Source organism: Elephas maximus, chromosome 9 (genome assembly GCF_024166365.1).
Source record: "Elephas maximus indicus isolate mEleMax1 chromosome 9, mEleMax1 primary haplotype, whole genome shotgun sequence".
Lineage (NCBI taxonomy): Eukaryota > Metazoa > Chordata > Mammalia > Proboscidea > Elephantidae > Elephas > Elephas maximus.
Window position 1 is genome coordinate 47465744 of NC_064827.1, and position 27454 is coordinate 47493197.

A 27454-nucleotide genomic window follows, 5' to 3' on the forward strand; every position below is an offset into this window, starting at 1 on the left:
ACTTGATTTGTAAACTTTCACTTAAAATCACAAGTAATAAAAAGAAAAGAAAGTGCCCCCATTGAATGCAAAGCTCTCCAGCTTTGTGATCCGCAGCAGGACCCGGAAGCCGGGTCATTAATGCTGAGACAAAGCATTCTGTATCAGAAAGGGCCCAAAAGGACAATGATTTTTACATAAGTGAAAACAGACATGGCAGATAACTGCGAAATAAAATTCTAAAAAATGTTTTTTGGTCAAATACTTTGTAAAAGGTGTTTGGGAGACTGTCTGGGCTAGACAACATTTTGGCCTGGCCAGGGGTAGTGGGGGGGGGGAGGGAGGGGCTAGGGGTCTAGGGCATGTTTAAGTTAAATTGTTTGAAATAGGAATGGGAGAGAGGAGTCAGGGGGAATTTGAAGAAGATAAGCCTCCTCATTTCATTCTTACCCCAGGCCAGTAGTAACTCCATGCCTCTGGGCCTCAGTTTCTCCATCGGTAAACTGAGACTAGTTTGATAAGGAGGCGAGATCAGTCTTTCTAATACTTGGAGTGTGAGCGTGGTTCTCACATGTGTCACATCCGGTTTCCTGGATCTGTTCCTAGAAGAAGGCAGCCAGGTGGGTTGAAAAGCTTTCTGTGGCTTGGAAAAGAGTTCTGGGCTCAGTCTAGTGCCTGTCCCTCGGCAGGACCCTTCCGCTTCCTGGCCCTTGGCTTCCTCCAATATCCAACGAGGAGGTTGTACCACATGGTGACTAACCGGCCCTTTCTCCACTAAGGAATTGTGTATGGTTCAGAAATAGACCTGGAACCCAGGACCAAGGGAGGCACATTTGCATTTCTTCTTAAAATGTGTTGCCTTTCAGTCAATTCCGACTCATAGCGACCCTATGAGACAGAGTAGCATTGTCCCATAGGGTTTCCAAGGAACGGCTAGTGGATTCAAACTGCTGACTTTTGGTTAGCAGCGGAGCTCTTAACCACTGAACAACAAGGGTAGCAATTTATTTGAGAAAGTAATAAAACTGCTTGTTTTTTGTCATTGTGAAGAATCGAGGTAAGGGACATTTTATGTATGCTTAGCTGCCAATCGGAAGATACTCATATCAATCCTGGAGCATGCTAATTGTATACAGTGCCATCTGTATACAAACTCAGGTCCTTGGCGGCATGGCTAACAAGCTGTGTGACTTTGGGCAAGTAATTTCAGTTTTCTGCACTTTAGTTTCCCCAATTGAAAATGTAAGAATTGGCCTAAAGGACCTCTTAGGGCTTTGCAGCTCTGATCTTCTGAGAGTCTGTGATTGTTTTAATACAGATGTATGTGTGTGTGCATGTGTTACGTGTGTGTGTATGTCTGAACAACCCACCCTAGCTGAGCTGCGATGGCTTCTCACGTAGCCCTAGCTATCTATAGCAATGATAATTGTGTAGTTACTTGATATTTGGCCTTACTAGCACCTGTTTGCAGGGTATTAGGACCCTAACAGCACAGTTAAGGATCAAAGTTTCCATTGTCTTTTGGACAACTGGACTTCAGAGTGTGGTTGTGAGCATTAGACTAAGACGCTAGCCTCTCAAGCTGCATATCCGCATTCCAATTTTACAACCTTTAAAAAGAAGTCACTGTTTGAGAAAACCAGGAGTAGGGAACTACAGGAAGAGGTTGCCTCATTTTTCTCCCTACGATTGTTTCCAAGAAAATGTTCAATTGTAATGTGTTTTTAAATAAAAATTCTAAATTAAAAATCCATTTATATACCTCTTTGTTCCTCTAGCCCAGGGCTTAGTATGGGCAGGATGCTCGGTAAATATTTGTAGAATAAATGAATGAATATCTTGACTTTTCTGTACATGGAATTTTAGCAGAACGGTAGCCCAAGGGTTGAGTTTGGCCTCCAGATGTGTTTTATCCTGCCTGAACACTGTTTTAAAAATGGTTTAATTATTTGCCAATATTTAAAATCAAGAGACTTCACACAAAAATTGGCATATCTGCCACATTCTCACATGGCAACAATGTACTGGAGCTGGGTAGTTTGGGGGCATGAAGGCTCCAGTGTGCCAGTCTCTCCCACTCCCAAGTATTTAACATCTATAATTTTAGTCTACAATCTACATCTAGAAATCCTCTTCCTTAAAACCAACACTAACTTTCCTACTGGAAGATGATAAGATCACCCAGGCATTAGTCCCTGCCCTCCTCACACCAGTACATTTCCCGTTGTAAGGGCCTGAAGCTTTGCTCAGGATCCTGGATAACAAAACTTTTCAAAGCAACTCTAACCTGTAACCAAGTTGTCTTCAGGGTAAAAGTGTATGTGTGACGTGTGTACGTGAGTATAGATTCCATTAATGCAGGAATTGATAATGATTCTGGAGGAGAAAAATTGATGCTTCCCTTTGAACTAATTATAAAGAAAGCACTTTCCAAGCAAATTTACCCTGTGCGCGTTTTAAGACTGAGAGAATGATGCTTAAATTCCTTAAAGGTTATATGGTTCCACTTGCCCACAGGCACCATGCAGGTAATTTATAGGCCAATGATATATTATTCTTTGCTATTCAGTAAAGGAGACACTCCTTTAGAATCTTAATTACCATGTGTTTACTGAAAAAACTCAAAAACTAAAAAAAATTACATTTTTCCTACATCTGCTGTAATTGAGATTTTCTCTGATTTCACTCTACTTCCCCCCATTCACCTTCTGTCTCCCAAAACCAAAACAAACCAAAGCCATTGCTGTCAAGTTGATTCTGACTCATAGCGACCCTATAGGATGGAGTAGAACTGCTCCGTGTGGTTCCTAAGGCTATAATCTTAATGGAAGCAGACTGCCACAGCTTTCTGCCACCGAACATACTGGTGGTTTTGAACTGCCAGCCTTTCTGTTAGAAGCCAAGCGCTTAACCACTGTGCCACTGGGGCTCTCCCCATCTCCCTGGTGACTCCGAATTTGAGAGATCTTTGTAGAGTCTTGACCTAGGTTCTTAGCACACAGCCTGGACACATAATACTCTCTCGGTGGAAGTTTGTTCAATGAAAAAGAAATGTAGGCATGAGAGATACATTCGTACACACACACACACACACACACACACTCACCAAATATCTGCTGATAGAGTCAAACACCAAATGGTTGTGGGAACCTTCTCCTCAGTTATTGGATAGCTTGAGTCTGAATGTCAATTTTAAGTTCTAATCAACATGAGAGATCCAAGGCAGTATTTTCTTACCCATGGAACTTTTCCATCACTAATTTGTATCATAAACCACATCAACAGGATACCGTTTTAGACTTTGGTCAGCTCTAGCCTGGTCAGTCGTGACATTGTTGTCACCCACTGTTCTATGAACATGAAGAACCTTCTATCCTTAGCATTCCATGGCCAGTTAGTCATTGCATTAGCCATTTTTATGATTTTCCCTAAATAACATATTCTGTGTTTCTAATAACAGCTTTATTGAGATATAATTCACACACCATACAATTCACTTATTTAAAGCATACAATTCAATGGTTTTTAGTATATTCACAGTTATGCAACAATTACCGTTAATTCTAGAATATTTTTATCACTTTATAAAAGAAACCCCATCCCCATTAGCAGTCACTATCATTTTCTCCAAGGCTTCCCAGCCCTAGGCAAGCACTAATCTACTTTCTGTCTCTGTGGACTTGCCTATTCTGGATATTTCATGTAAACGGAATCATACGACCTGTGGTCCTTTGTGTCTGGCTTCTTTCACTTAGCATAATGTTTTCAAGTCTCATCCATATTGGAACATGTATCAGTACTTCATTCCTTTTTGTAGCTAATAATGTTCATTTTATGAATATACCACATTTTATTTATCCTTTCATTTAGTTGATGGACATTTGAGTTGTTACCATTTTTCAGCTATTATGAACAATACTACTATGAACATCCATGTAAAAGCCTTTGTGTGGGCATGTGTTTTCATTTCTCTTGGGTATATACTTAGGAGTGGAATTGCTGGGTCATATGGTGACTCTATGTTTAAACTTTTGAGGACCTGCCAAACTGTTTTCCACAGCAGCTGCATCATTTTACATTCTCACCAGCAAACTATGAGGGTTCCAATTTCTCCACATCATCACCAACACCTGTTCTTATCTGACTTTTTGATAATAGCCATCCTAGTGAGATGAAGTGGTATCTGCTTGTGGTTTTGATTTACATCCAGGGTCGCTATGATTTGGAATCGACTCGACGGCAATGGATTTGGTTTGGGTTTTTTTTTTTTTTTTTTTTTTGATAATTTTTACTGTGCTTTAAGTGAAAGTTTACAAATCAAGTCAGTCTCTCACATAAAAACTTACATACACCTTACTACATACTCCCAATTACTCTCCCTTCAATGAAACAGCCTGCTCCTTCCTTCCAGTCTCTCTTTTCATGACCATTTTGCCAGCTTCTAACCCCCTCTACCCTCCCATCTCCCCTCCAGACAGGAGATGCCAACATAGTCTCAAGTGTCCACCTGATGCAAGTAGCTCACTCCTCATCAGCATCTCTCTCCAACCCATTGTCCAGTCCAAACCATATCTGACGAGTTGGCTTCAGGAAAGTTCCTGTCCTGGGCCAACAGAAGGTTTGGGGACCATGACCGCCAGGGTCCTTCTAGTGTCAGTCAGATCATTAAGTCTGGTCTTTTTATGAGAGGTTTGGGGTTTTGGGTAATGACTAATGATGTTGGGAAACCCTGATGGCATAGTGGTTAAGAGCTATGGCTGCTAACCAAAAGGTTGGCAGTTCGAATTCTCAAGGCACCCCTTGGAAACCGTATGGCACAGTTCTACTCTGTCCTATAGGGTCACTATGCCCCTGTCCTATAGGGTCGCTATGAGTCAGAATCAGCTCGACAGCAACGGGCTTTTTGTTAATGACGTTCAGTATCTTTTCATGTACTTATTGGCCATTTCTGTGTCTTCTTTGGAGAAATGTCTATTCAAATCCTTTGTCCATTTAAAAAATTGGGTTATCTTTTTATAGTTGAGTTGTAATAGCTGTTTATATATTCTAGGTGCAAGTCCCTTATCAGATGAATGAACTGTAAAATTTTTCTCCCATTCTGTGGGTTGTCTTTTCATTTTCTTGATAGTGTCCTTTGAAGTGCAAAAAGTTTTTAATTTTGATGAAGTCAATTTAGCTACTTTTCCTTTTGTTGCTTGTGCTTTAGGTGTCACATTTAACAAACCATTGTCTAACCCAAGACCGCCAAGATTTATGCCTATGTTTTCTTCTAAGAGTTTTATAATTTTAGCTCTTACATTTAGGTCTTCGATCGATTTGAGTCATTTTTTACATAAGGTGTAAGGTCATAAGCCATTTTTGGAAACAAGTTAAAATAAATGATGAAGAGTTTAAAAGATACATTATTACTAACGGACCTTAACTACTATAGTCCCCATAAGACTGAGTCCAGCACAACTAGATGGTGCCCAGCTACCACCACCAACTGCCCTGACAGGAGTCATAATAGAGGGTCCCGGACAGAACCGGAGAAAAATGTAGAACAAAATTCTAACTCACAAAAAAAGACCAAACTTACTGGTCTGACAGAGACTGAAGAAACCCTGAGAGTATGGCTCTGTGACACCCTTTTAACTCAGTTCTGAAGTCACTCCTGAGGTTCACCCTTCAGCCAAAGATTAGACAAGCCCATAAAAACAAAATGAGAGTAAATGGGCACACCAGCTCGGGGGCAAGGGCGAGAAGGCAGGGGGGCAGGAAAGCTGGTAATGGGGAACCCAAGGCTGAAAAGGGGAGAGTGTTGACATATCGTTGGGTCAGCAGCCAATGTCACAAAACAATATGTGTATTAATTGTTTAACGAGAAACTGATTTGCTCTGTAAACCTTCATTTAAAGCACTATAAAAAAAAATTGTTATCTTTGCTTTTAATTGAAAATCATGAGATGTTTCATTAAGCTTTAATGGAAGGAAAATAAGCTTTGACTTCTATTGAGGCTGCTATTCTCAATATTTACTTTAAAACTCTGATAAGCTAAGAATTACTAGAAAAGGCTTTTGATGTTTTTATGTTTTAAACAACTACTTTCAATAAAGATTTAAATAAATAAAATTAAATTTTAATGTGTTATGTAAGTAATGTTTTTGACATACATTATAAACTTTTTTATTTCCATATTATAATTATATGGACTTTGGTTTAACACGGTGGTTCTCAAATGGGGGCCAGTTTTGTCCCACAATGGACATTTGGCAATGTCTGGAAGACATTTCTGGTTGCCACACTGGGGAGTGGCAGGTGCTACATGCATCTAGTGGGTAGAGGCCAGGGTTGCTACTAAATAACCTACAATACACGGGATGGCTGCCCACAATAAAGAATTATCTAGCTCGAAATGTCAATTGTGCTGAGGTTGAGAAACCGTGCATTAATTAAGTCAGTGGCCACAATCATATAGATTTGAAGAAGGATGAGAGTGTGCAAACCCTCTTCCTCTCAGTTACAACGCAGTGGGTTTCTCCCATCACGATGGGAGCTGCAACGAGTCCTCGTAAAGCCAGTAAACCAGTTGCCGTCAAGTCAACTCCAACTCATGGAGATCCCATGTGTGTCAGAGCACGGTCTTCAATGACTGATTTTGAAAGTAGATTGCCAGGCCTTTCTTCCAAGACACCTCTGGGTGGACTTGAACTTCCAACCTTTTGGTTAGCAGTCGAGCACATTAACCATTTACACCACCCAGGGACTTCTGCCTTCACATGCCTGATCTCATTCCCCTCTCAGAGGGGCTTTCAGGAAAGGACCTGGAGTTTGTGTAACTGAGATGTGCGTTTGATGGTAAAAAGGAATCCTCTCCAATTTAGGCTATTTGGGGGTACAGCAAGAGCTTAGATGAGGTGCTACACACTTCTGCCCTCCAGGTATCCTCCGAAGCTCTCTGAATGAAAAGCAATAATTAGAAATAAAGATTAAACCCACCCTTCAAGTCTGAACAAGGATGCTGATTTTCTATATTTGCCCCTGAAGCCCTTTGGGCAAGTCTTTCCTTGCTCTGGTCCTCAGTTTCTCGTTGAGGTCAAGGAGGAGGGTGCACTAGATGATTTCCAAGGATCTTTGCAGCTATAAGCTTCTTTGAATTGCTAAGGTACTGGGGCTGCGTTAAAGTGAAGCCCATGTGATTCGAATCTACCCTAATTAGGACTCCGGTTAGTAGTAAGCCCACACAGAAGTCTGCTCATGTTTGAAGAAGAGAATGCAGGGATTGGTTGATGCTATCTTTCTTGGGAGACCCATCTCCAGGGGCGATGTTCAAAATATTTAACAACCAGCACAGCCGAGCAGGGACCAGTCAGGAGGTGTGGCAGCTGGGACCAGCGCTCACAGCCTAAAAACATGCCTTGCCCACCCTGTGGTTCTGCTCAGCCTTTCTCCTGCCTTTTTTTTTTTTTTTTTTGGCTCTGCTCCTTCCTGCCTTATTCTGCATCCAGGACCCTAACTCGAACTCTTTGGCTTCTTTCCCCTCCAACCGCTTTACACACAACTGCTGTTAAAACTCCATGCATCCAAACACCAACTTAATAGGAGTTATCACTCAGCAGGTGCTCTTTGAGGGCCCCTCTGTGCTCAGGGTCTGAGGACGGAGCCCTGGTGACACGGCGGTTAAGAGCTTGGCTGCTAACCAAAATGTCGGCAGTTCGAATCCACCAGCTGCTCCTTGGAAACCCCGTGGGGCAGTTCTACTCTGTCCTATAGGGTCATTATGAGTTGGAATTGACTTGATGGCAACAATTTTTTTTTTTTTTTTTTTTGTTCTGTGCTCAGCACCAAGCCAGCTGCCCTGTTCCCTTGCCCTCTTGCCTTTAAAACCATAGACATGGGGAAACTAGGCAGATGATGAGACCTGAGTCGTCCCGTAGCTCTGCCCCTCATCTGCTATGTAATTGTCTTCGTTCTCCAGCGCTGCTGTAACAGAAACACCGCAAGTGGAAGGCTTTAACAAACAGAAGTTTATTTTCTTGTAGTTTAGGAGGCTAGAAGTCTGAATTCAGGGGAAGTCTTTGTCTCTCTGTCGGCTCTAGAGGGAGGTCCTTGTCTCTTTTTGAGCTTCTGCTCCTGGCCGATCTTCATGTGGCTTGGCATCTCTCTTCCCCCATCTCTTCTTGCTAGCTTGTGTTTAATCTCTTTTGTATCTCAAAAGAGATTGAATCAAGATACACCCTATACTAATCCTGTCTTGTTAACAGAACAAAGACAACCCATTCCCAAATGCGATTATAACCACAGACATATAGGTCAAGATTTATAATACATATTTTGGTGAGGTCACAATTCAATTCATAACAGTGACCTTGGGTGAGTCTCTGCCCCTCTCCAGTTCATATTCCTTACGTGTAAGAAGTGGCACTTGGATTGAGCAAGCTCTGAGGTCCCTGTTGTTCAATGATGAGTTTCTACAGAAAGGCAAGTCTTCAGCAGCTGATGGCTCTCTCTGTCTGTCTCTCTCTCCCCCGTCACCACCACCTCCACTGTAGAATGCATTGCTGCCTGCAGGCCTGAGGCAGAAGGATCAGACCACCAAGGCGCCCACAGGCCCCTTTAAAAGAGACGAGCTCTTGGATCACTTGGAAAAGCAAGCAAAGGAGTTTAAGGACCGAGAAGACCTGGTCCCCTACACAGGGGAAAAACGAGGTATTGCACAACATTGCTTTTGTTAATACAGTAAAACCTGCAAAAGCTGGAACCTATGTAAGACAGAAACCTGTCAGAAAAGGAAAACTAAAATATTTCCCATGAAAATGAGCAATAGAAAAGTGGTTAAGACTGTACCCTGTCAAAGGCAAAAAACTTGCAGGATTTAACAAAACAAGGCATTATATAGACTCGTTGAGTTCCAGCTTTCGCAGGTTTCGCTGTATGTTATTCCCCATGCATTCATTGAGTGCCAACTGTCTGCCGGGCCCTGTGTTGGGCCAGATGTGACTGGACCTCCTTGCCTTCACCCCTGCCTGGCCAAAACACACAAACCCAACTCTGATAGCACCAGTGCATAATGCAGTAGGTTTGGTGAAGATTTTAGAAAGACTGAGAAGAGTTATATTCACCCAGACCAGCAATCTAAAATCTAAATCTCCTTTAACTAGGGTGTCCTGATTATTTTTTGTGTAAACCTAGACACTTTTGAGAGTGAAAGAAGGAGCTATTAATAATGATATCAGGGCATCAGGCCTAAACAAGGACTATCTCAGGCAAACCAGGGATAAGAGATGCCCTAACTATCTCTGCCCTTACTGTCCCCACTCTTCCCCAAAGCTCCTCTCTCTGCATCATCCTTTTCTTCCCTTTCTTCTTCTGTCTCTCCAAGTCTCTCTGCCCCAGCCCAAAGCAAGCCACCTAGAAGGACCTAGGGGAACAGAGGGGCTCTCCCTGACTACCCACTTTCCAGGACTTTCTGTTGCCCTCCGGATCACTGCACCATGCTCCCCCTTGCTTGCTGCACTGCTGTCCCACAGGCCTACCTTCCATTGCCCAAACACTTCAAGCTCTTTTCCACTGCAGGAACTTTGCACATATTTCCTCCTTCTGGAATACTGGTTCTGCCGCCCGGCTCCCTGCTGTCTTCATAGCTGGTTCTTTCTCCCCTTTAAGAGGTGTTATGATTTAGAAACACAGCCTAGAGTTGTATCTGCTTTGGTTCTAATCTTGGCACTACCAATTACTAGCTCTGTGAGCGTGAGTAGATTTTTAAAGTTACTGTGCCTCCTTTTCCTTCTCCATAATATGGCGAAAATGAAAATAATATAACCAACCTCATGAGGTTGTAAGGAGCCCTGGTGGTACAGTGGTTAGGTGCTCGGCTGCTAACCAAAAGGTTGATGGTTCGAACTGAGTATGAAGTTGTTATGAGGATTAAATGAGCTAAGACATATATAAAGTACTTAGTACATCATCTGGCACGTAGTGAATGCTATGTGTGTATTAGCTACTACTATCCTTTAGGTCTCAACTGTATTGTCTTCTCTTTCAAAGAAGTTGCCTCTCTGCTGCTTAGGATATGACTTCTCCTTCAGCCCTCCCTCCAGTATTTTCCATCTCAGGAATCTGTGTGTGTCCTTCATATGAATTTGCATTTTATCATTATCTCTTTGTTTATCATTCTCTCTCACTAGCCATAAGCTCCATGAGGGCAGGGACTTGGGCTGTTTTTGCTCACATAGTACCTACAGGGCCTAGTGTTTATAGTAGGGCTCAGTAGAGAGTTGTCGAATGAATTAATGAGCTAAAATTAAATACATGTGTAATGAACCTTGTAGGCTTCTTGTTTAGAATATAAGCTCCATGAGTGTAAGGACCCTGTCTGTCTTGTTCATCATTATCACCAGCTAATAAATTCCTAGCACATAGTAGACAATCAATTTGTTGAACTAAGATATAATTCTAATTAACTGGTTGTCTAATTAATTATTTTCAATCTCCTCCATTCTCCCCAACGTGATGAGATGAGGGTCCCTGTCTGTCATCTCTGTATTCCTGTTGTATTAGCACAATACCCTGCACAGAGTACCTGCTTAGTAAATAATAAATAGAAACAGCAAGCAAGAGCAGACGTTGTGGGGAGGACTTTGAGCCATTCCAAACCTCGGAATTGGAGCTCAGTCCAGGTTTTACCTAAAACTGGAAAAGTCAGCAAGGCCCAAGGGACATCTGGATTACAGAATTTGGGAGGGATTGTGTGGTCTGAGGCACCCTGAAGGGGGTGGCAGGGGATGAGGTGGTGGGGGTGGGTAGCAGTGGGCTGAGTTTGCTGGGCTTGAGAGTATGGGCACCAGAGGTCTTTTTAACAGGGACCTTGTGCCATGAGGAATGATTTCTGTGCAACGGATAAAGATAAAAGACTCTTTGGGTTTCATGGGACCTTAAAGGTCCTGTGTTCCCACCTACGTACACATTTGAAAAATGGGGAGACTGAGACTGGGAGGGAGTCAGCAGCAGACCTGAGTGGACAAACCAACCCTGCCACTCCTCCCCAGAATGCTGGCTCACCCTGAGCCGGGACAGCTCTTCAGCCTCCCAGAGCCCTGGCTACCTTCATGATAAACCAGGCTAACCCAAGAAGGGTGGCTAGAATGGATTCTCTTTTTTTTAATATAATTTTTATTGTGCTTTAAGTGAAAGTTTACAAATCAAGTCAGCCTCTCACACAAAAACTTATATACACCTTGCTACATACTCCCAATTTTTACATACTCCCAATTACTCTCCCCATAATGAGACAGCCCGCTGTCTCCCTCCACTCTCTTTTCGCATCCATTTCGCCAGCTTCTAACCCCCTCCACCCTCTCATCTCCCCTCCAGGCAGGAGATGCCAACATAGTCTCAAGTGTCCATCTGATCCAAGAAGCTCAGTCCTCACCAGCATCCCTCTCCAACCCACAGAATGGATTGTTTCCACACAGCAACACAAACCTAAAGGTTCATCATTATCATCCTCATCCTCCTCATCATTAATATGAAGTATGTAAAGGATGATTGTTAGAGCCCTTATGACTGATGAAGTGGAGTCTTGGCAGAGGGGACAGAGAAGAAGTCCCTCCAGGTCAAACTGGCAGATTCAGGACCATTCATTCCAGCCCTTACTGAGCACTTGCCCCATGCTGGGCCTGGTGCTGGCCTGGGCTGAAGGGGAACAGCACTCCAGTCCCCGCAAGACCTGGTGGGATGTGATAAGAGCCATAAATTCCTGAGGAATTTGGAATAGGACATTGTTCTCATTCAAGTAGGGGAATCGGAATAAAGCTCCATGGAGGATTTTATCCTTAGGATTAGATATGGCTGTATGTGGTGGAAAAAATAAAAGGACAGGAGTTTTAAACAAGACGGAAGTTTAATTTCCTTTCACTTAGAATTGCTGCCGGGTTAGACATCCCAGGACTGGTAAGGCACCTTCCTTGGCATCAGGGATCAGTCTCTTCCCAGTTTTTCATTCTATCATCCCTGCAATATGTCCTTGTCCTTATGGTGCATCTGGCTGTTGAAGCTCCAGTCATCACATCTACATTCCAGCTAGTAAGATGGAGGAAGGGAAAAAGCCCAGGTCCCCTCTCGTAGTGTCTTGGAGTCACCACCCTTGCTGGAGGAACCTGCTGCAAGGTCTTAAATATTTATTGAATGTTCATCTTAGTCATCGAATCTTCCTTTCATAGCTGGATTTGTTTTTAGGCTTTTTTGTTTTCTTTGTATGTTTTACACTCTTCTGGATTCCTAGAGTCTGATATTAAGATGGAGATTATGATACATTTTTTCCTCCAAATGGCTTTGTCCTGCTTATGTAGATAATTGCTCTTTGCTGCAAACAATTTAAATAACAAAGCAAAGTAATTCTCTCCACTGATCCGATTTGAGTGAACATCCTTCTGGATATTTCTCTATGTACTTCCTGCTCCCTTCCCACCTCCACCGCTGGTCCAAGTCACTACCTTCTCTCGCCTGAAGCCTGGACTATCCCAAGTGCCCCCTGACATCTCTTTGCTTCCATCCTCGCCCCATCTTCCCTTTCAGGCTTTCCAGAATCAACAGCCAGAGTTGCAGAATGAGCCGTTTTAAATCTAAGTCACAGCATGTTGTGAATCTTCTGCTAGGACCCTCCCAGCTCAGAGGAAAAACTAAAGTCCTCTCAGAGCCTTCCAAGACCCTATGTGATCTGCCCCCCAACAATCTCTCTGACCTCATCACCTACTAGTTCCTCCTTCCCTAACTTCACCACAACCACACCCTTTTCCTTGCTGTTCCTGGAACCTGACCTCAGGGCCTTTGCCCTTCCCCAGATTACCGCATGGCTCATCTCACTCTTGCCAGGTACCAGATCATAGGTCATCATCCCAATGAAGTGTTCCCTGTCACCTCCCCAAAATAGCAGCACCCACCTCACCCACATCCCAGCCTGGTGCTAATACCATCTGATATCTTTACATGTTTGTTTCTTATCTGTCTCTTTCCACTAAATTGTAATGCTCCATGAGGACCTTACTGCTGTGTCTCCAGCCCCTAGAAAGGCACCTGGCACATAGGAAGCACTTTTTATCCATTGCATGGATAAATATGTATATACTTTTTCATAAATTGAATTAAATGCTCATGCTATTTGTAACTTACTTCTTCATACACTTGGTCTTGGGCATTTTCCTCCTTAGTAAGTAGAGGTCTCAGTCATTCTTTATAATAATGTTGGAATTCTATCGTCTGGAGGCACCATGATTTCTTCAATAATCACACCTAGTGGACACTGCAGTGACCGTCTTTGTACCTGCACCTTTGCTAAAGCAAGGTTAGATTTTTACTCCCTATTCTTCTTTTAATAATCTGAGTATATTTTATTTAGAAATGTTTCCAAAGTTTTCTTTAATATCAGAACACTTGATTAAGGTTATCTCACCCTGGCATTCTATTATATTTTCCTCTTTGAATTTTTTTTCCTGTTTACAGGTTGTTTAAAATTGTGACTGATGCTTTCAATGGCCAGTGGTCTGTTTTTACCAAATTATGAAATTTATTCTTTTCAAATGTGAAGGGTGCTTTTGTTGGAGATCTCTGGTTCCATTCTTTAGGGAAGTTCGACACTCACCTGAAGGGCACTGTAACAGCCCATCTGGGCCCGTGCAGAGGCTGGCCATCATAGGTGCACCCTGTAATGGGCACCCCGTGTGTTTGCAGGAAAGGTCTGGGTCCCCAAGAAGAAGCCAATGGATCCCGTGCTGGAAAGTGTGACGCTGGAGCCTGAGTTGGAGGAGGCCTTGGCCAACGCGTCCGATGCAGAACTCTGTGACATTGCAGGTAAGGGGCATTCAAGAAGCTTCCCCACATCCTCCAGGAGGGTTTTATCAGCTTGTGTAGGGAGCCTTTTATGGTTTATTTCAACATGAAAACCCTTTGTATTTTCTAACAAGGATTAAAGGAGATCAAGAATGTTAAAACAGATATCCATCTTAACCCAAACGAGGTAAGCAGAGATAAAACCACCAAATGCTCCAGTCCTACCACACAGAGGAGCCATCTGTTGTTGCTGAGACTTCACCCCAGAGGGATATGGAAGTATCCCAGAGAGGCTATGTTCCAGGTGGGATACCCTCACTAGCCCTTTGCCTCAAATCCTGCCCATGCCACATAGGAAGAGAGAATAGATTGGAACAAAGGACTCTTGGCATCTCCAGTTTGGGAGGCTCACAAGGGGGTGGGGCAAAATCTTCTGATTTTACAACCTTGCATTTTGCCTGCGGCCAGCTCAGAAACCAGGCGTTGAGTAAGCATATCATATGACTGCAACACCTTCCATTTCCATGTGTGTTCCCATATGATCTTCATAACCTGTTGCCGTCGAGTCTATTCCAACTCATAGCACACCTACGGACAGGGTAGAATTGCCTCACAGCGTTTCCAAGGAGTGGCTAGTGGACCTGAACTGCCAACCTTTTGGTTAGCAGCCTGAGCTCTTAACCAGCACGCCACCAGGGATGCTACTCATTATTCACGAACAACCACTAAATCCCCAGGCCAAACCCAAACCCGTTGCTGTGAAATTGATTCTGACTCATAGCAACCCTACAAGACAGGGTAGAAGTGCCCTATAGGGTTTCCAAGGAGCAGCTGGGGGTTTCGAACTGCTGATTTTTTGATTAGCAGCCGAGCTTTTAACCACTGCACCACCAGGGCTCCAAAACCCCAGAAGATGGCCTGATATTCAGAACTCTTCCCGCTGCCCTTCTCTCCTGACCAGTGTCTTCCCTTCCCCACTCTGTGTTCCAGCCCTGCTGAGGGCCAAGCTCTGACCACATCACACACCACGAGGGCTCCCCATTGCGCTGTGTTCCCCTGTCTTTGAGAATGGGTGGTCTTTTTATACTGCAGATTTGGGAGCTGCTGATGGTCCCCCAAATGATTGCAGGAGAGGAAAGGGGTAGGGGAGAGACTCAAGGCAAGTGGGAAGGGGAGAGGAAGGAAGGGGCCTGTGTGACTGCCTGGCTGTGAGAGGTAGAAGGCTGGTTGCACTTAAAGGGAGGAGTCAAGGCAAATGTCTTGGTTTCTGACTCAAGGAACTAAGTGGGCAATGGTGCCATCCATGAAGGCAAGGTAGGAGAGCAGGATTAGGGGAAATGCTGAGATCAGCTTAGGGCCTGTGGAGTTCAAGGTACCTTATGTCGCCCAGGTGGAGACAGTTGCACATGAAAGTCTAGGGTTCTACAAGGAGTCCACGTGGGTATAGAGATGCGGGCACCATTTACACTGTGAAGCTCTGGACGGAAGACATGGCAGGGGCGGAGGCCTGGGACTCTGGAGGGGCAAGTGTGTGGGCCAGGTAGAAGCCTTTGGGAGGCAAGTTGTAGAAATGGAGCAAAGCCAGCATGGAGGCCAGTTAGCAACAAATGAACTGGGAACCAAAGGTCAAATCCAAAAGGGTAAAACCCAGGACAACAGCCAAGGAGACAGAATGGGTTTCAGGGATGGCGGAGGAGACCCCGAGGTACACACACAAGGTGAGAGGCCAGGAGGGGCTGCCAATGCCAGGGGACTCAGCCACAGCTGTCTTTTGCCTCGTCACATCCACCTGCTTCTCGTGGGTACTGTGCACATCCTCTTGGCTATGAGTGGGGCAGAGAGAAGACTCAACTGTGTATGAAGGGTGACCCTAGGCGGTGGAGGCCAAGCCAGGCTTCAGGAACCCAAGAAGTGAATGAGGGAGAGCGGGTGTATAGACCCTGCATCCAGACAACACTTTCTACTGGATAGAATGTTCGGGGAAGGACAAAAGGCAGTGGCTTGAAGGGTGGCAGGGCTGAGAGAGAATGGTTTTCATTTTTGCTAGGAAGTACAGAAGCATCGAGTATTTCCCCCAAATAGAAACAGAACATTTAGCTCAGGGAACCTGGTTTGCTTTGCAGTTAAGGATTTGTTTTGTTCTTTCAGAAGCCACACACGTTAGGTCGTGTTAGACCCTACATTTATACCCATATATTTCACCGAACCATTTCCCTGAGGTGGGGAAGCCCCTGGACTCCAGGTTACTCTGTGAAGCAAGTAGGTAGGTGATGCCTTCATCCAGCATCTCCACGTTGACTCACCCTGGAGTTGTTTTCATCCAGGACTTTCTCCTCTGATGACCCTGCATGATGTCATCCCCTCATTAGGCGGCTCAGAGGGATTATCAAATGGCCCTGCTGTCAGACCCACCAGCTCCTGCCAGTTCCTGTGCCAAAATAGCACTGCAATATTGTGCTAAGTTCCTGTCTTGCTTTCTTGAAGCAATTGCTCTTTATTTTTGTTGGCATGATTAATTATTATCTGTTCATGTTACCATACCCTTCCGATGTCCAGAAAGGAGAGGGGTAGCTGTAAGGCTACACTAAGGTTAACTGGCTAACCTTGAGTGCCTACCATTTTATATCAGCCATTTCAAAGGTGGCAGTGTCTCTGGGGAGGGAGGGATTGAGCATTTGTTGACCACCAACGACTTCCCAGGTGCTAAGTGAGTGGCTTTGAATACGTTTTTGTATTTATTACCCTCAAAAATACTATGAAGTAGGTTTTATTATTGTCCCCGTATTATGGTTGGAGAAACCAGGCACCATGAGGTTGAATAGGAGTCCCTGGGTGGCACAGTTAATGTACTGGGCTACTAACTGAAAGGTTGGTGGTTCGAATCCATTCAGAGGCAGCTCAGAAGAAAGGCCTGATGATCTACTGAAAGGTCACAGCCACTGAGTGGAGTATAGTTCTACTCTGAAACACAGGGGGCATCATGAGTTAGAATCTAGTTGATGGCAACTGGTTTGGTTTTTAATTTTATGAGGTTGAATAACCTACTCAGGAGGTATGAACCCAGTCAGCATCGTTCCAGGACAGACTTCCAGTGTCATTGCAAGTGTAACCTGAACAAAGCCCTACAGGGTGGAGAAGGGCCCAGTGAGCCCAGAGGTTGGGCTAAGAGGGTGCTTGGCCAAGTCAAAGGAAATCATCTGGAGGGGAGGGCAGGCCACAGTAAGAAAGGAGGTAAAACCTGGGACTAGGGGAGTGTGGGGAGGGAGCTGATGACAGCAGAGGTTTGGGAAGAAGAGTGATGGTGCTTAGGCCCCAGGGTGAGCCTGAGGGCTCAGGCAGAGCAACGGAGACCCGGTCCACCAGAGACCAGCTGCTGCTGGTGCTGAACCAGAGGCCAAGATGATGCCAGGCTTTCTGACCCGCGTGCTGGAGAAAACAGAAACAGACTGGAGCAGAGACCTAGTGAGGGTAGCAAGCTCCCAGGGGCAATCTCTAAACTTGCAACCCCCAGTTTGGCGGTGCTGGTGATGGGGGGTGATTCGCTGGCCACATGAGCTGGAAGCGGGCTTCGGGTTGGCCGTGCTGTGTGTGGCAAGTCTACCACCCACAGGGCCTGTGAGTGTAGATGATTCCTTAGAGAAAGAGAAGTAGGGACAGGGGGACGTGGGGCCTGCCAGGTCATCCCTGGTCTGCCTGACCCAACCACCAGGTAAAGCATATTCATTAAAGTTGCCTTGGCTTATTCACTCCTTCCTACATTCAACAACAATATATCTAGTGCCTTCTTCTTGTGTGCCAGGCTCTGGACTAGGCTCTGAGAAGGAATGGTCAGAAAACAGCCCTCATGGAGCCAAATGTTAAACAAATAATCAGGCAGCTATTACCTGACAAATGAGAGTGAATGCTATACAGGAAAAAGGACAGGTGTAATAATCGGGAGGTTTGGTTTTTTTTTTTTTTTTTTTTTGGTTTAGGTGCTGGGGCCGGGGGAGATGAGGGAAGGGTATGGAAGCCGAATCTAGAGGAGGAAGAGCAGAGGTGAGTGAAAGGAAGTATAGAGGAGAAAAGTCCCAAGCAAGGAAGCCACCGGCACCCAGGCTCAGAACTGGGGAGGAGGCCGGCCCCTTTGAGTGGCTTGCTCTGCAGGCTTGGTCTGTGCCCATGGTAGGAACATGGAGGTGGATACCTAGGGGCAGGTGTGGACACAGGTCAGGCAAGGCCTGCAAACTTTCATTTGTTCATTTGCTTTCTTGTTTGTGTATCATTCGTTCTTGCATGCATTCATTCATTCAGCGTACATAATGGAACTCCTACTAGGTACAGGAATGAATCAGATCCAGTCCTCTCCTGGGGGCCCAGGATTTCATGGGGAGGACAGACAAGAAATGTAAATTCCAACCTAAAGAGTGTCCCCACAGGGTGAGGGCAGAATGCATAGGACCCTGACAGCACTAAGTTCTCGGTCTGTGGCCTTGGGTTGTAGCCTGGGAGGCCTGCCGGGCGTCAGCTGCAAGCACTCAGAATTATCCCTGCCCCCCCTTCCCACCGAGGGATGTGATCCTGACTTATCTTTAGGGACCCTTCAGGTGGGGCAGATGCCCAGAAAGGGAATAGGGGAAGGGGCCGGAGTGGGGTTGTCCTTCAGAAGAGGCATCCCCCGGCCCATCCCCAAGGGCAGTTGACACCTCCCCTCCCCGGCGTGCGGCTACCTGAGGAGATACCTTTAGAGTCTTAGCCAGGCCAACTCTGGCTTCTGGTTTCTTCTCATGTTCTTAGGCACCTGTCTAGGGATTCTGAGAGGGTCAGGGCCTGGCTTATCCGGAAGTGTTCAGCTGCACTCAAGTCCTGGGCTGGAGCCAGCTCCTCCCACCTTTCTGGGAGGCAGGAAAAACATCTTCCTGCCTGCCATCTGTGTCTGCTCCAAGCCAGCCCAGGCCACTGGCAGCTGGAGAAGCTGGGGATGAGTGCCGTTATCTCTGCCTCCTAAATGGAATTACAAACTACACGAATACTGCCAAGGCAGAGACTGGAAAGAGAACGTGATGTTCTTTTTCAGAGCTCAAAAATAGCCCTTTTTGAGTTTTGGAGAAGATGTAGACTTTTTTTTTCTATCAAGTTCGCTAGCGCTAAATTCAGCCTTGTTAGTGTCTACAAGGAATGAAGCAGCAGGCTGTGTCAATGTGCTGTTTCTCCCATCACCCACTCCTGGTGACGTGGGTGTATAAAGCCAAGCAAAGGGAAAGTTGTTATTTGGTGCCTAGGCCTGGCCAAGGTAACACTAGCTTCAGACTGCCAGGCATTTGCTCACCAATGGAAATTTAGCTTGGCCCCTTCTTCCCTTCCTTGCTATGTTTCCTTCTTTCTTTCTTCCTTCCTTTTTGCAACCCTAATTTCTTCGAAGCTGCGAAATGGTTTTTATTTCTTCTTAGGCCTGCTATTGACATATATTTCCTCCTAGAATATATGTTATCTGCCTTTAGAATTTCAAAGTCAAAGGGAAGTTCTAAAGCTTTAGAGCTGCTAGTGACCTATTGTGCGGATGAATGGGTGAAATTCTCCACTAAAGGGTGGATTAACTGGTAAGCATGGTGTGCATGGGCTTGTAATAGACAAGGTAGGCACAGGCTTGACTGTGCTTACTTACTAATCTGTAGTGCACAATTTCATGTGAAAGTGTGCACTACAGATTAGTAAGTAAGCACAATTACTAACTTAGAAGACGGGGAGTCCTCACTTAATGGTCTTTGGCAAACCATTTCTCTCATAAGTGTGCTGGACAAGCCAGGGTCATCAACACCTGCCCTAGATGCTTATTGGAAAAATCAAAGGGGATAAAAAGAGAAATTGTTGTGCAGCTAAGTTGTATGCAAATGTAAGAGATCTTCATTCAAACACATTCCATTTTCTGGGTGAGAAAACTGAGGCCGATAAAGGGAAAGTACTTGTACAAGGTTATTCACAAAAGTAATACCAATGCTCAGGCTAGAGCCCAAGTCTCCTTCCTTTTTGCCCCCTGGCAGTTCCTTGTGGCCTCTGCCCTCCTTTCTAGATCATTCCAGGAAGCTGGCATCTGAGCACCAATTGCATCTTCCATCTCTTTATACAGATGGCAAGACCAGCCAGCCATATGAGGCTGATTTTCACATGATTCCCAGCAACCTTTCCAAACCTTGTTTTCCCTGAAAACCAAGCCACAGCCCAGAATCACCACGAGCTGCCCCCTCTGTGGGAGCTAGAGGAGCTGGTTCCAGGAGGTGACTCACAGTGATCTGATTCACCTGCTGCTGACTCAGGCCTCAGCTCCTATTGCCCACGTAGACACAGCCTAAGTTAAAACCCAGAGAGCTCACAATAATGGAGATGTATCTCTCCTAACCATTTCTACTTAGTGATGAACGAGCAAGTCTAATTTTAGCAGAGAAGACTCTTAGAATATGAGAAACAGAAGGGACTTCGAGATCATCTTGTCAGTGGTTCTCAGCTCCCACTGAGCAGCAGAATCATCCAAGGACATTAAAAATAGTATCTCCAGAGATTCTGATTGGTTGGTCCTGGATGGAGCCTGGGCATTGATGTTTAAAGCTCTCCAGGTGACTCATATATGCAGCCATGATTGAGAACCACAGATCTGGTCTAACTCCCTCATTGTACCAAAGGCACACATTGTACAGAAGTGGTACCCAAAGACGGAAGGGGCCTTGCCCAAGGTCACAGTAGTGTCAGGGGCATAGTCAGGACTGGAACTTGGGTCTCCTGACTCCTTATCCAGGGCTCTCATGCTGTTTCTCTAACTGGGAGCCATGTCTAATAAAATGGGGGTTTAAAAAACCATCACGAAATATTTACCAAATACCGACTGTATTATAGGAAAGGCGGAGGAGACAGATAAACTATTCTTCCTTGATCTCCAGAAGCTCACAGACCAGTACAGGAAGCAGATGCGTATCCAGGCGTCTCTAATATCCTGTAGACTACGTGCTGTAGCAAACACCAAGTGTTGTGAGAGAACCAAGAGGGAGAGCTGAGAGAGAGGAATCCAGGAAGACTCCCTGGAGGAGGAAGGGTTACTCAAAGTCCTATAGGATGGAGGTAGGGATGTTACATAAAATATAGGATTTAAATTTCAGATATACAACAAATAATTTTTAAGATAAATATGTTCCACTCAATATTTGGGACATATCTGTACTAAAACAAATATTCATTGTTTATCTGAAATCCAAATTCAACTGGGCATCCTATATTTTTATTTGCTAACTCTAGCAATCCTATTGTTGTTAGCTGCCATGGAGCCAGCTTCGACTCACGTCGAGCCCATGCACAATGGAGCCATTGTGATCAAGAGGGTTTTCAGTGACTGATTTTTGGAAGCAGATCACCAGGCCTTCCTAGTCTGTCTTAGCCTGGGAGCTCCACTGAAACCTGTTCAGTATCATACAAACACACAAGTGTCCGCTGACAGACAGGTGTTGGCTGCACATGAGGTGCTTTGCCTGGGAATGGAACCCAGATCTCTCGTATGGAAGACGATTCTACCACTGAAGCACCAATGCCCGCATCTGGCAACCCCAGTGGGGGCCGTTTCAGCAGTGGGCACTGCAAATGCAGAGAGAATTGCCAGCATAGGGGCCAGCACTGGCAGAAGCAGGAGATGGTACTGAGCAGTGACTGTGCAGCTGGAGCAGAGAGGGTGTGGGCAAGAGGCCAGGCTGTCTATCGAGGCAAGGCCAGCTCAGGGAGGCTCTGGAAGTCAGGCTCTGGAGTTTGACCTTGGCCATCAGAGACCACTGTCTCTGGATGGCTGTAATAGCCCTTTGGATCCCTCAGGTCCACATCTCCCCTGTGTAGTCAGTTCTTCACACACTGCCAGAGTAATGTTCTCAGAATCCCAGTCAGACCTTCCACTCCCTCCTCAAGCCTTCAGTGGTTTCCCAGGCTGTACCTGGGAAAAAAAATTTGAACTCCTTACCTCAATCTAGCAGACCCTGTAGGGTCCCGCCTTGCCTAGTTGAATAAAATTCATTCTAGAGAATTGTTGGGAGGGTTGAGGATGTTAATGTAAGGCACCAGTACTCAGCCTCAACTGTGCATTGAAACCACCTGAGAGCTTTAAAATAATGCAGATGCTTGGGCCCCACCCCCAGAGATTCTGATTCAATTGATCTGTAGTAGGCCTGGGCATCTGGAGCTTTGAAAATTACCAGGTGATTCCAGTGTGCAGCCAAACTGAAAATAGCTGATTGTCTTAGTCATCTAGTGCTGCTATAACAGAAATAAAAGTGGGTAGCTTCAACAAAGAGAAATTTATTTTCTCACAGTCTAGTAGGCTAGAAGTCCAAATTCAGGGTATTAGCTCCAGGAGAAGGCTTTCTCTGTCAGCTCTGGAGGAAGGTCTTTGTCATCAATCTTTCCCTGGACCAGGAGCTTCTCCATGCAGGAACCCCAGGTCCAAAGGATGGACTCTCTTCCCCACACTGCTTTCTTGATGGTATGATGTCCCCAACTCTCTGCTTACTTCCCTTTCCTTTTATCTCTTGTAAGATAAAGGTGGTGCAGGCCACACCCCAAGGAAAATCCCTTTACGTTGGATCCGGGATGTGCCCTGAGCAAGGGTGTTACATCCCACCCTAATCCGCTTTAACCACAGGCAGAGATTATGATTTATAACACATAGGACAATCTCGAAATGGAGGACAACCACACAGTACTGGGAACCATGGCCTAACCAAGTTCACACATGTTTTCGGGAGACATAGTTCAATCTATGTCACTGATGGTAAAGCATAATTTGTGGACCATAGCAAGGACTCAGTAGGTGGGTGGTGTGATCATTGTTATTTTCACCACATTGCCAACTTCATTTTTATTCTTCTTCCCTGTTTCTCCCAGTGCTCCTTCCTCGCTCAGGGCTTTGCACTCACCATTCGCTCTGCCTGGAGCATTCTTCCTCCCTTCTCTTAACCTGGTGTCCCTGGTGGTGCAAATGGCTAATGCACTTGGCTGCTAACTGAAAGTTTGGAGGTTCTAGTCCACCCAGAGGCACCTTGGAAGAAAGGCCTAGTGATCTACTTCTGAAAAATCAGCCATTGAAAATCCTATGGAGTGAATAATCTTTAAATGTTAAACCAAAAATATCCCCTGAATTCTTCTTAAAACCAAATCGACTACATCTGTGGAAAGAGACAATGGAAAAGCTCAATATCACCAATCAGAACAAGATCAGGGGCCGACTGCGGAACATACCATCAATTGTTCATATGCAAGCTCAAGTTGAAGCTGAAGAAAATTAAAACAAGTCCACGAGAGCCAAAGTACGACCTTGAGTATATCCCACCTGAATTTGGAGACCACCTCAAGAGTAGATTTGACGCATTGAACACTAATGATCAAACACCAGAGGAGTTATGGGATGACATCATACATGAAGAAAGCAAAAGGTCATTGAAAAGACAGGAAAGAAAGAAAAGACCAAAATGGATGTCAGAAGAGACTCTGAAACTTGCTCTTGAATGTAGAGTAACTCAAGCAAATGGAAGAAATAATGAAGTAAAAGAGCTGAACGGAGGATTTCAAAGGGCAGCACGGGAAGACAAAGTATTTTAATGAAATGCGTAAAGACCTGGAGTTAGAAAACCAAATGCTTGGCATTTCTCAAGCTGAAAGAGCTGAAGAAAAAATTTGAGTTGCAATATTGAAGGATTCTATTTTTTTATAGCAAAATATCGAACGACACAGAAAACATCAAAAGAAGATGGAAGGAATACAGAGTCATTGTACTAAAAAGAATTGGTTGGTGTTCAATCACTTCAGGGGGTAGCATATGATCAAGAACTGAAGGGATTGAAGAAGAAGTCCAAGCTGCACTGAGGGCATTGGTGAAAAACAAGGCTCCAGGAATTGACAAAAGACCAACTGAGATATTTCAACAACTGGATGCAGGGCCAGAAGTGCTCACTCGTCTATGACAAGAAATTTGGAAGACAGCTACCTGGCCAACCAACTGGAAAAGATCTATATTTGTGTCCTTTCCAAAGAAAGGTGATCCAACAGAATGCAGAAATTACCAAACGATATCATTAATATCACCCGAAAGTAAAATTTTGCTGAAGATAATTCAAAAACAGTAGCAGCAGTACATCGATAGGGAACTGCCAGAAATTCAAGCCAGATTCAGAAGAGGATGTGGAACAAGGGATATCATTGATAACGTCAGACGGATCTTGGCTGAAAGCAGAGAACACCAGAAAGATGTTTACCTGTATTTTATTGGCTATGCAAAAACATTCGATTGGGTGGATCATAACAAATCATGGATAACATTGCGAAGATTGGAAATTCTAGAGCACTTAATTGTGCTCCTGAGGAACCTATACTTAGACCGAGAGGCAGTCGTTCAAACAGAACAAGGGATACTGCATGGTTTAAAATCAGGAAAGGTGTGCATCAGGGTTTTATCTGTTCAGCACACTTATTCAATCTGCATGCTGAGCAAATAATCCAAGATGCTAGACTATATGAAGAAGAACAAGACATCAAGATTGGAAGAAGACTCATTAACAGCCTGCAATATGCAGATGACACAACCTCTCTAGAAGACTTGAAAGCAAAGAAGACTTGAAACTCTTACTGAGGAAGATCAAAGGCTACTGCCTGCAGTATGGGTTACATCTCAACATAAAGAAAATAAAAATACAACTGGACCAATAAGCAACATCATGATACCCAAAAAAACCAAACCCACTGCTGTCGAGTCGATTCTGACTCATACTAAAAAAAAAAAACTTTTTTTTTTTTTTTTTTAAAGAGAGAATATATTGAAGTTGTCAAGGATTTCACTTTCCTTGGATCCACAATCAATGTCCTTGGAAGCAGCAATCAAGAAATCAAACGAATTCCCGAAGACAACTCATCAGACATGGAAGGGACTGGACAGTGGGTTGGAGAGAGATGCCGATGAAGAGTGAGCTACTTGTATCAGGTGGACACTTGAGACTGTGTTGGCGTCTCCTGTCTGGAGGGGAGGTGGGAGGGTAGAGAGGGTTAGAAACTGGCAAAACCGTCACGAAAGGAGAGACTGGAAGGAGGGAGCGGGCTGACTCATTAGGGGGAGAGTAAGTAGGAGTACAGAGTAAGGTGTATATAAGCTTATATGTGACAGACTGACTTGACTTGTAAACTTCACTTAAAGCACAATAAAAATTATTTAAAAAAAATAAAAAAAAATCAAACGATGTATTACTTTTGGCAAATCTGCTGCAAAAGACCTCTTTCAAGTGTTAAAAAGCAAAGATGTCACTTTGAGGACCCAAGCCATGGCATTTTCAATCACCTCATATGCATGCAAAAGCTGGACAATGAATAAGGAAGACCAAAGAAGAAATGATGCCTTTGAATTATGGTGTTGGCAAAGAATATTGAACAGACTTCCAGAAGAATGAGCAAATCTGTCTTGGAAGAAGTACAGTCCAATTCTCCTTAAAAGCAAGGATGGTGAAACTTTGTCTCACGTACCGTACCTTGGACATGTTAGCAGGAGGGACCAGCCCCTGGAGAAGGACATCATGCTTGGTAAAGTAGAGGGTCATCGAAAAAGAGGAAGACCCTCAACGAGGTGGATTGACACAGTGGCTGCAACAACGGATTCAAACATAACAATGATTGTAAGGATGGCACAGGACTGGGCAGTGTTTCTTTCTGTTGTACCTAGGGTTGCTGTGAGTCGGAACCGACTTGACAGCGCTTAACGACACAGTAAAGAATGTCCGCCTTGAAACCCCTGAGGACGCAGGAGTGCAGTGGGATGCAGACCTCAAATTCTCGTAAAAAGACCAGACTCAATGGTCTGACTGAGACTGGGAGGACCCCAGAAGTCGTGGTCCCCAGGCCTTCTGTTAGCCCGAGACAGAAACCATTCCCAAAGCCAACTCTTCAGACAGGGATTGGACCGGACTATGGGATAGAAAATGATACCGGTGAAGAGTGAGCTTCTCAGATCAAGTAAACACATGAGACTATGTAGGCAGCTCCTGTCCGGAGAGGAGATGAGAGGGTAGAAGGGGTCATAAGTTGGCCGAATGGACACGAAAATAGAGTAGAGGGAAGGAGTGTACTGTCTTATCAGAGGGAGAGCAACTAAGAGTATATAGCAAGGTGTATATAAAATTTTGTATGAGAGACTGACTTGATTTGTAAACTTTCACTTAAAGCACAATAAAAAAAAGAATGTCTGCCTTGAGCATTGTGCTCTTTTAAGAACTATCTATATGGGATCAAATTGACAGCAGTTAACTTGAAAGATAGGAACCTTAGAGAACAGTGAGTTTATGTTAATGAGGGAGGAACAGCTCAGAAAAGGAAGGTGAGGAGGGTTGCACAACTTGAAGAATATAATCAATGTCACTGAATTGTACATGTAGAAACGGTTGAATTGGTTTATGTTCTGCTGTGTATATTTGCAACAACAACACAAATAAATAAGTTAAAAATAAAACCCTGTGGAGCACAGTTTGATTGTGACACATATGGGGTCGCCATGAGTTGGGATTGACTCGATGGCAACTGGTACTGGTTTTCTCTTAACTTGGCCAACACTTACTTCCCATCCCAATTCCCTCTGTCATTCCACCCAGGACACACAGAGCTTTGCCTTTACAACACTTACCATACTCTGTGCTTATATTTGTAATTGTATGGTTACTTTCTTAAAGTCTTCCTCCCCGAGCAGACTGTAAGCTACATGGACAGAGACCCTGTCTTTTTTATTCTCTGCTGTCCCCCCCAGAGCCGAGCGCACGATGTGGGCACTCAGTAAATGTAGTTCAAAATGAATGAATGAAAGAGTGACTGAGCACAGGACAGATGTGACCAGATTAGCATTTCCAGGAAGATCTTTCTGCCTATTCTTTGCCAAATACTGGGGGTCAGGGGCGAAGACGAGAGAGGTCAGGACACCAGTGACTATGTAGCTGTGATTGTTCAGCCAAGAAATGATGGTCTCTACCAGCATAGAGGTGATGAGACAGAAGGTGGGACCAATCTGAGTGACACTGCAGAGATTGAATGCACTGTTTAGGAAGGTGAGGGCTGGGTAGGAGGAGGAGGTGCCGTGTGCCTAAGGTTTTACCCCAAGGGAGAGGCCGGATGACAAGATGGAAGGTGATCCAAAGGAAGAGGTCATTGCTGGGAAAATTGATGACTCTGTTTTGGCCAGGTTAGGTTGGCAGTACCAATGGGACACTGGGGCAGGGGGATATCTAGGAGTCTGAGGTAGACTAGAAAAGTCTAGGCTAGGGACGGGGACTTGAGAGTCATGTAAAAAGAGACAAGAGTACAAATAATATAAATATTTAAGTTTTCGCGCAAGTGTTTCTTGCTATTTCTGTGAGGAAAAATTCCTGGGGTGTGGAGCATTTGTCCCCAAGAGGCTTTTCTTGTCTGAGAGAGGAGAGTCACGGGCCCATCCCTGTTCCCCGCAGCTATCCTGGGCATGCACACCCTCATGAGCAACCAGCAGTACTACCAGGCCCTGGGCAGCAGCTCCATCGTGAACAAGGAGGGACTCAACAGTGAGTACTCGGCCCTGCCAGCTGGCCAGGCTTCTGCCCGTCCCCTCGCCCCCAGGGTCACTCATGGAAGTGAGAGGCCCTCACACTTCTTGCTTTCCTCTGC

General features: G+C 44.8%; 2 protein-coding genes across 4 annotated transcripts in view; one reads left to right on the forward strand and one right to left on the reverse strand.

Moving 5' to 3' along the window:
- Nucleotides 1-27454, reverse strand: part of XPA (XPA, DNA damage recognition and repair factor) — a 556316-nt gene that overhangs the window by 412739 nt on the left and 116123 nt on the right. The window lies entirely within an intron of this gene.
- TMOD1 (tropomodulin 1) overlaps nucleotides 1-27454 on the forward strand; it is an 85005-nt gene that overhangs the window by 30969 nt on the left and 26582 nt on the right. For all 3 annotated transcript variants that reach the window (XM_049896809.1, XM_049896811.1, XM_049896810.1), the window contains exons 3-5: nucleotides 8512-8668; nucleotides 13688-13807; nucleotides 27262-27351. In XM_049896809.1, coding sequence (XP_049752766.1) covers nucleotides 8512-8668; nucleotides 13688-13807; nucleotides 27262-27351 — 367 coding nt within the window. The remainder of the gene's footprint in view (nucleotides 1-8511; nucleotides 8669-13687; nucleotides 13808-27261; nucleotides 27352-27454) is intronic.